This window comes from Cricetulus griseus, chromosome 8 (genome assembly GCF_003668045.3).
Source record: "Cricetulus griseus strain 17A/GY chromosome 8, alternate assembly CriGri-PICRH-1.0, whole genome shotgun sequence".
NCBI classification, from domain to species: Eukaryota; Metazoa; Chordata; class Mammalia; order Rodentia; family Cricetidae; genus Cricetulus; species Cricetulus griseus.
In genome coordinates, this window is record NC_048601.1 from 86,233,498 (window position 1) to 86,243,145 (window position 9,648).

Consider the following 9,648-nt stretch of genomic DNA (forward strand, 5'->3'; position numbering starts at 1 on the left):
AGACCAAAGATTTTGTGTTACTTTAGGCTAGGTGAGCCTTTAGAGAAAGCAGGCAACAGGCCATGAGCAGCCTCCTGGAAGGCTTCCCTCCAGCTGTCTGTGGGCTCACTAGACTGTATCCTATACATGCATGTGAGACAGCAGTAAAGCTGCAGGGAGGTGAGAGTTCAAATCTTCCAGGCCCTCTACCTTCAGCTTGGGAGAGAGGGGCTACAAGGCTGATGCATGCTGAAGTCCCTTATTCCCTGCCTGGAATCTATAGTGTAGGAGGATTAGAAGGACTGGCTTAATCTGCACAAGCAACAGATTTTTCTAGACAGAACCTGGAGCAGGGGCATGTGTGTGTCTCCACACATATGGGACAGCAGACATCCCTAGGCTAATTACGTGTCTCCTAACCTGTGAACACTTTGTGAGGAAAGAGTCCCATCAGGCTTGTACACACTCCCATTCCTGTTTGCTTACACTTGGCAGCACATGAAGAGAAATGCAGGCACACAGTGTTCCCAGATAGACACGCATGCATGGTCGCACAAGACCCATTCTGAGATAAGCATATGGACAAGCATACAGGGCAACACACACAGAACAACAGCACAGCCATGGGGACCAACTAACCAATTTGCTGACCCTTGAGATACCCTCAGAGACCAAGAGACCCTGGGGATCCACAGGGACCCACACAGCATGAAGCTGACTCGGAAGCCAGCAGACCCATGGCAGTGAGAGGTGGGAGCGTCATTGATGCTGAGGAAAAGCACAAATGAAGATAAATGAGTCCCTTTCCCAGAGCTGCTGGGCAGCCCATTCATCTTCCTAGCCAGTGGGTGTCTGATGGCTTAGGAGCTCCTAGGAGCAGGGGTGGTAGAGATTAACCACTCCATCTGGACTGTGTCCCTCTCCCCGCAGGGCTAAGCTTAAAAGGCCTTTGGCCACCTAGGGCTGATGACAGTTTGAGAGCCTCTGAGATCTTCCATCAATAAGTAGGGACCCTGTAACCGAGAGAAGACAGATGGATCCGAGATCTGGGTGTGGTTCTCTATAGTCTTGGAGCAGGGCATCGATTGGGGCACTTGGAAGTGAACCCAGAGGAGCGGTCACTCCTCTCACCCACTGCTTTTACACGCTTCCTGGGCCGTGGGTGGAGGTCAGGACCTGGAGTCAATGGGTGCCTCCTGCCCTGACTAGGGAACAGCAGAAGTTGTGTGATCAAAGCATTAGCTCAGTGCTGGGGCCTGTCAGGGAGGCAGGTGTCAGAGATTCGGGAAGGAGGTCTCTTCTCAGTCATCCCCACAGACCTCCCTTGCCTCTCTCTGCTTTCTTCCAGATCAATTTTATATTTCTCTTCAACATCGTCAGAATCCTGATGACAAAGTTAAGAGCATCCACCACTTCCGAGACAATCCAGTACAGGTATGGGAATGCCTGGATGCCTGACTGGCAGGCAGGGAAGAAGCAAGAAGGTCCTCTCACCAGAGCCCTTACCGTCCTCACCCTAGAGCTTGCTTGAGCTCCCAGAAGCCAAGCAGGGAACCCCTCTTCCCACTGGAGTGAGTCCTGCCTACAGTCACTGCCATCTTGCTTCCCCATCCAGGAAGGCAGTGAAGGCCACCCTGGTCCTCCTCCCGCTGCTGGGCATCACCTATATGCTCTTCTTTGTCAATCCCGGTGAGGACGGCCTGTCACAGATTGTGTTCATCTATTTCAACTCTTTCCTGCAGTCCTTCCAGGTAGGCAGTGCACTTCCCATGTCTGGAAGCTCAGACTGGGCCTGCACACTAGGATCGGTTATATGAGCACCAAAATACAGGTGCTGGTATGCTCAGAACCCCACTGGACCCCAGATGCTGACCAGGCTGCCCTGATCATGGCACCCCCAGGGCTCAGCTATGTTAGCACTTCTGAGCTCACCTAGGACAAGCTCGGAATGTTGAGGCCAGAGACCACAGCCACTTAGAGCAGACCCTGTTGTAACTGTGTCCCTTGTCTGGGCCTGGAACTTCTGAGGCCCCACCCAGCTCTGAGCCCTAGGTCCTGGGAGGTGTGCCCCCAGCCATCATCCTCCTGCCCTCCCGTACCCCCAGATGGAATGACTCCCCGGCAGATATCTGACATCTCCTTCCTTCCATTCTAGGGTTTCTTTGTGTCTGTTTTCTACTGTTTCTTCAACGGAGAGGTAGGAGACAGGCCTTTAGGGTGGTCTAGGGGCTCAGGTGGTCTGGTCAAGCTGCCCGGCCTTTCAAAAGAGCTTCACCACTGGCTCTGCTCAGCTCTGTGTGATGGGAGAGGGGTTGAGAGACTACTCAACTTTAGGCAAATGGAACTTCTCCTGCAGAACTAGTGTAGGTCAACTACACAAGCCAGAAATAACATGTCATCATCCAGGGTATGCCCTCCAAGCCAAGGAGCAAGGTGCTCAGATAGCAAAGCCTGTGGAAGCCAGACAGAGAGGATGACAGAAGGAAGCTTCCAGTAAAATATCATTCAAGCAGTTCCTTACTAACTCGGCAGAAAAGAAACTATCAGGGGCTGGCGAAATGGCTCAGGGAATTGGCTGCCAAACTCAACAACCTGAGTTCACATGGTGGAATGAGAGAACTGACTCCTGAAAGTTGATCGTCTCCACACACATGCCATGGTGCTCACTGGACACACACACTTACACACTTACACACTCACACACACACACACACACACACACACACACACACACACACACACACACCCACACACAGACACACACACACACACACATACTCTCTCACACACATACTCAGGAAGAAGCTGATGTCTTCCATTACAATACAAACAGGAAACTCAGGTGTAGAGGACCAGCTAGGAGCTGCCCCTTAAACAACAGTAGGAAGGCCAGACTGTAGAGGGGGCAAGGATGACGAGGAGGTTAGGCCTGATACCTGCTCCAGCAGGGGCTGAGCTGAACTGAGCGGCTGGTTTACAAAGCCAAAGGTGCCTAATTCATAGTGGCAGGGGTATCCACAGGAAACGGGAACCTTGAACAGGCCAATGGCCTCTCCAGGAGAGGGAAGGGGAGGATGGATTCCTGAAGAAGCTGCAGGGCAGCCAACAGCATTCAGAGGCGGACCTCAGATTGCGACCTCACCAGCCCCTTGGAGTGAGGGTGGCAGGCCTAGGGCCATCCCAGACTCCTTTAATAGCTCTTGGGGCTGGGGGCTGACTGGCAGAGGCTTGGCCCCATCAGGTGGCTGAGCCTCTCCCTCCCTGCAGGTGCGCTCAGCCCTGAGAAAGCGATGGCACCGCTGGCAGGACCACCACTCCCTCCGAGTGCCTGTGGCCCGGGCCATGTCCATCCCTACATCACCCACCAGGGTCAGCTTCCACAGCATCAAGCAGACAGCCGCCGTGTGACCCTATGTCATCCATCACTCATCACTACACCGCTGAGGCAGCTTCCTCACCCTCTACAGCCTTCCCCTGGGTCCTCCTTGCTACACTGACCCTTGGGGTGCAGGAGAAGGAGGAGGGAGATCGACTCTCCAGCCTGGAAGGAAAGGAAAGCTGTGGAAGGGGGCTCTGAAGGACCAGGGCCCAGTACAGCCACAAGTCTGCAAGCAAGAGGGAGCAGAGGACCTCAAAAAGAGTGGATCCTCACCATAGCATCATTTACATGTGAAAACACTGAGGTGTTTAGCAGCCAAAGGCCTGGCCACACCACACAGTTACATGTCCCACTCACAGCACCCACAGTTGGCTCTGATCCTTGCTTTCCAGCTTTGCACTTGGGGTGCCCTCACTGAGGATGCATGCCTTCTGTAAGTGGGGGAGACAAGAATTAACTTATCTGGCTTCATCCCAGGGACTGGCTAAGAGAAGCCCCCTCCTCAGTACCAGCCGCTCACCAAGCTGCACCTCCACTCTCTTCCCTGTCCTCCTGCCCCTGTGTCTCCAGAAGAATGCTGGCTTCCAGTCTTCTATCCCTCCTGGGAGACCTCCATTCAGCCCTGGGCTCAGTCTGGGGACTTGGAGATCCCATGGGCAAATGAGACAGATGGAAAGTCATGCTGTCAGGCCAATCATAGTGCCAAACTGAAGGGAAGCAGACCCACCAGGGACATAGGGAGTGGGGTGAGATTCTCACAAGTAAGAGCATTTCTCCTCAGACTGCTTCAGCCTCCTTGCAGAAACAGCTCTATGTGATATCAGCCAGGTATCTGTGGGGGTGACAGAGTTCAAGTCAAGCAGCTAGACATTGGAGAGATGATGTGGGCCAATGATGATGCAGAATGTCTGCAGGGTGTAGCCATATCTTTCTCCTTAAAGATGACGGCCAGGCCCAAGCAGGCCTTCCTCTGGCCTGCGGTGGGTTTGGAGTTTCCAGGTTCAAAGAACCTGAATCATCCTTGTCATCCTCCAGGATGACAACTGCCCCACCCCCAATGCATAGCCTGCTTGTGCCAGGGACTAAGATTCTGAAACTGGGAGAGGGGGCAAGGCCTCCAGGATCCACAAGCAAGAAGCAGAGTGGGCTTCAGGCTCCACCTCTATCCCTCTGCCCCGCCCCCCAGCAGAAGAAGAGGGAGAAGCCAACAGACTGTAGTCTTGAAAAGTTCCTTGTCTAGGTACCCCACAAAAATAAACTCTGCAAAACGATCCCGTTTCATACATATTTAGTTTGGCATTTAATACATCTTAAAGCATGGAAAGATGTGGTTTCTGACATTTGGTAAATATTTGAATTTTAGAAAACTGTCACAGCACTTTAAAATGCACCAAATGGCACCTGGTATTGCATGATTCCAGGGCCACTGTCATCTGTCTTCACTTTGTCAGCAGGTGGCTTCTGTTGCCTCATTTTTTTCCTAGTCCCTGACTCCATTCCACTGTCCCTAGAGGGTTTTGTTTTTAGATTTAATTTTTGGCTTCCCTTATCGAACTTCTCTGCCTGGCTCTTAGAATTTTTTAGAGTCTTCTAGATTGGGTATCACAGCTTTTTTATTTTTCTAGATTTGTTGGACAGTGCCTCACTATTTAGTTCAGGCTGGACTCAAAACTTGCTAAGTAGCTCAGGCTCACCTTGAACTTCCAGTCCGGCCTCAGCATTCTGAGTGCTAGGATTATAGACACATGCTTTAAACTATTTTTTAAATATAGTCCACATTAGATATTGAAAGGTTTTTTACACTTATTTTCTTGTGGGGAAGTGCATGTGTACCATTGTTTGTGTGTAGAGTCAGAGGAAAATTTTTACAAGTCATTTTTCTCTTTCTACCATGTGGGTCCTTGAAATCAAACTCCAGTCATCTGGCTTTACCTGCTGAGCCATCTTGCTAGCCCTAGACATTGACATTTATAGACATTTTTTTATATAATTGTTAAACCTAAAATGGAAATTACATTGAAACAACACCTTAAACAAACAAATAGAAATTTAATTGTTCAGGAATCCTTGGATGCATTTTATAGCAAGAATGAGTCAGAATTCAGGACAAACTTCCTTCCTCCCTCCCCCTTTACAGCTTTTCAAATAAACAAGAAGCTGTAGGCATGCCACTCACTTCCTTACACTGCTTCTGAGATGCATGTTCTAGATTGCATGGCAATCTATAACCAAAAATGCTGTTGGCTGCCTCTTCTTCCCTCTTTATATCTGACTGAAAAGAATGAGCTGAAAATGATCTGCAACAAGCTATGTGGCCCCTGTCAGTGTGTGTTTGGTGTCTGTTCCCTGTTCTGTGTACCAGACAGTGTTGGTGGGGGCTAGTGAAGGGAGTTTCACACTTGATGCCCTGGAGAGTGGTGTGGACAAGGCTTTGGCTTCTCTTGGCATTGGGGAAGTAGGAAGTATGAGTGCCTAGGCTTGGTTTTCTCAAAGGACAGAAGTCAGGCATGCAAAGTCTCCCTGCCTAGCCAGAGGAGCAGTAATGGCTGAATTGATGAACATTGTAGAGCTCTCTAGAGCAAAGAGGTATAAATGGCTTGGCTCAAGAGGTCATGTGAAGAGCTACTGAGACTAGAAGAGGCAGCAGGACTTCTCAGAACTGATGCCACAGAGCCTCGGTACCACCCGTCAGTGCTCCTCAGGTGCCCCCCTCAGTACCACTTACTATTTCTCCTACATGAGTTAGCTGGAGGGTTTGGGGGTCTGTGATCTAAGCTAGGTGGGACAGTACTACCCATGGAGCATCAAGTTATAGACCAATTGGGTAGAGATTCCACCCCAGCCCTGCAATTCTCTGCTCCCCGGGCTCCAGTTCATGGCCCTGGCTGAATAATGCCCTTGAAATGCCATCAGAAATGTTAGGCCATCTCTCTCGGTCCCCACTAGTTAACTTCACTCAGCATCTGCTCCCACAGCCCAGCCAGGCCTCATTGGTGCCTTGCAGTCTTCTGAGCTTGCAGTCCCTCACTGAGAGGACTTTTTGCAAAGAGGCCTCATTATTGGACACTGTCAGAACAACTTCCAACACCCAGACCCTTCAGGCTTCAGACTCTCATCTAACCCTTCCAACCCACCCTGCCCTATAAAGCTGGGAAATATGAGCACACAGGATATTTCTCACCCTAATTCATTGGTCCTACTCACAAAGAGACAGCAGACCGAGCCACTGCCTGGTTCCAAGCCCAGAGGGCCCTTCACAAAGTGGGGCCTGAAAGTGCGGGCTGGGGTTAAGAGCTGGTAAATTATAAGTGTGGCTTCCAGAAAGGCAAGTGATGGAGCATCTGTGGGGCAGAAGCTGGGGATGAGGACAGCATTTCCCAGGCTGCTTTGCTGAGAGTCTGTTACAATAAGTCTTTCCGCCAAAAGCCTCCTGAGCCCCACTGCCACGTGTGAGCTTTACGCCAGCCGCCTGCCCGAATTAGGCCCAAATGAATACACAGAAACTTGTATTAGGTTCAATGCTGCTTGGCCAATGACTAAGATTCTCATCTGTTAGCTCAGTCTTAATTATCATAAATCTATATATTTTATAAGACTTATCTTATCGGATGCCTTATTGGCATCCCTCCTTGCCGGTGGATCACATTGTGCCGCTGGAGCAGGAGTGGAGGGGAAAAAAGGGACACTTCCTGTTTTCTCCTTCTTTAAATATGAGTCTCCTTGCTATGTCACTTCCTGCCTGGAACACCACTTCTCTACTACATTTCCCAGAATCCTCTTTGACTCCTAGTCCCATCTAACTTGCTGTCTCATTGGCCAAACAGTATTTTATTTAACAATCAATAAGATAAACATACACAGAAGTACTTCCCCCATCAGAGAGTCCCTGGTAGAGAAGCTGCTGAAGGCCTGAAGCCTCTAGAGCCCCAGGGTCCTGTGGAAGGTGGCTGACAAGTCATGGAGAAATTAGACCATGACAGAGCTAAAACAGTACAAAAAATGACCTAACAGTCACATGCCCAGAGATGGGGATACAGGTCTCTCTAGAGTGTTTCAAGGTTCAGTGGACCCAGAAACTGGAAGGCAGTAAGTGGCCGTCTGGCATCTGTGAGCTCTGTGCAAAGCTACACGCAGTTCTCTTTCCACTGTGTGTGGGGTGGGATGCTATCGAAAGCTGAGGTGAGACCTGCCTCTCTGGACACCTCTAAGGGAAGGCAGCTATGGCAGGAGAGAAAAAGGCCCATTTAATATGTACATTTATTTACTCATTGGTATGGACAGGGGATTTCTTAGGCAATGTAAAGCTCTCCACACAGGGCTGGTGCATGGGACTCATCACAGAACCTCCAGTAACCTCTGCCTCTAGCTGGTGAAGCCTGACCAACAGGCCCTTTCAGAGAGCCTTACTGCCAGAGTCAGCCACACATGTGCATCTAGGTGCTCCTACAACAAAAGCCACTGCTGGGCTAGCTATCCCTGACACTGTGCTACCCTTTACTGCCCCCTGGAACTCTTACCTTTCACTGAACATTTAGTCCCTTCTCATTTGCTCCACTCAAGGTTGGGCTAACCCACAGGAGTCCAGTGCCAGAAAGGCAGAAAAAGACAGCAACCAGGATTGGCAAAGGGAGAAATTTATTCTTCTTCTGTTCCATCCCTATCCTGACCTCCCCATCAGAGCTAAGGGCCAGTCCCCAACCCAGCACCCCCTCTTTTCTGTTTGACAGGATGACAGATCTTGGGGTATTTCTGCCATATCCTATAGAATCTTCAGTAGAAGGCTGGGGTGTAGTTCAGTGGTTGAGTGCTTTGCCTAATATCTATGGCCCAGGCTTGATCCCCAACTAAATAAATGGAGTAACCTCTCCCAAGGATGTAGTGGCTCACATCTGTAATCTCAGCCCTCTGGAGGAAGAGGCAGATGGATATCAAACTCAAGACCAGACTAGCTGCTCATCAAGTTCAAGGCCGCAGTTACATGTAGGATCCTGTCTCCACTGTCATCTCATTTGAGAACTCAAGCCTGGTGGAACGTGACTTCCCAGTGGCAGAGGATGCCATCTGCACATCACCAGCTCCTAAAGATGGAACCAGACATGGTCTACACCTGTGTCCTAGTGCAGTTAATGCCTTTCCTTCTTGCATGTGTCCCGGTTTGGACAATAAATTACATGGTCACCCTACTTAACTCCAAATTGTCTCACTGCACTGGAGAGGGTCACAGATGCTGCTGGAATAAGTGAGTGGTCCAAGTCAGCTCTACAGAAGAGCCTAACACTAGCACCTGCAGTTGGGGAAGAATGCTGGCGTAAAAGGGGCCTTCCAGTCAGGTCCTGAGTCCTGTTCTAGTATCTGCTGGTGAAATCCACAAGTAAGCATAGGCAGAGACAAGCTAATAATTCTTGGTCTGGAAAATTGCCCTTCACCATTGCTGGGAAGACAGCACAGTAACAGACTGTGTTCTTAACTAGCTTTGCAGGGAACCAAGTAAGGCTCCCTCTGGTTCCTCGAGACCCAGCCTCCCATCTACACCTCAGCATCATGGATCCTCATAGTAGAGCCTTTGCCCAGGAAGGCAGAACAATTCAGACTCATCACTGCTTATAAATGGCTATTTAGGGAGCTAAAGACAGATCATAGATAGCAGTTTGGTTCCAGATCTCCAATATCCAGCTCTCCACAATCACTAAGGCTAATCCATCCACCAGCCCTGTGGAAATTTTGTTTTGTTTTGGTTTGGTTTTGGTTTTTTGAGACTGGGTTTCTTTGTGTACTTTGGAGCCTATCCTGGAACTCACTCTGTAGACCGTGTTAGCCTCAAACTCAGAGATCTGCCTACCTTTGCACCCATACCTCCTCACCCCCGAGTGCTAGGATTAAAGGCGTGCACCATCACTGCCCAGAAAGCCCTGTGGAATCTTTAACACAGGTGTAGCATCTTCGTATATTTCGGGGGCGGTAGGTGGTTCAAGTCAACTGTCCAATTCCTTGTTCCTGGCTACAAAAACCTGAACATCTCTGGAGACACCCACAAACCCCCAATTATCTGCCAATATCAACTGCATTAGATGGGCCTACTTTTCCAGGTTAGAGAGAACATTCCTCGGGGGCCACACTCACATTGTACTGTAGCCATTTCCCCAACCTAGCAAGGGCTTTCAGGCAAGAGCACTTCTGGTCCAGCTCCCGGCAGTCAGTCCTGGTGACAGATAGTCTGCCTCTTCTGGGGTCCCCAGGTCTCAGAGTTTTCCACTGTCCCCGAGGAACCTGTCTTCTCAGAGTACACATTT

The 9,648-nt window shown here is 50.0% G+C and overlaps 1 protein-coding gene across 4 annotated transcripts in view; it reads left to right on the forward strand.

The window, feature by feature from the left end:
• Crhr2 (corticotropin releasing hormone receptor 2) overlaps positions 1–3,387 on the forward strand; it is a 41,260-nt gene extending 37,873 nt beyond the window's left edge. For all 4 annotated transcript variants that reach the window (XM_027429685.2, XM_027429686.2, XM_027429688.2 and 1 more), the window contains 4 exons: positions 1,328–1,413; positions 1,595–1,730; positions 2,135–2,176; positions 3,247–3,387. In XM_027429685.2, coding sequence (XP_027285486.1) covers positions 1,328–1,413; positions 1,595–1,730; positions 2,135–2,176; positions 3,247–3,387 — 405 coding nt within the window. The remainder of the gene's footprint in view (positions 1–1,327; positions 1,414–1,594; positions 1,731–2,134; positions 2,177–3,246) is intronic.
• Positions 3,388–9,648: the final 6,261 nt, after the last annotated feature.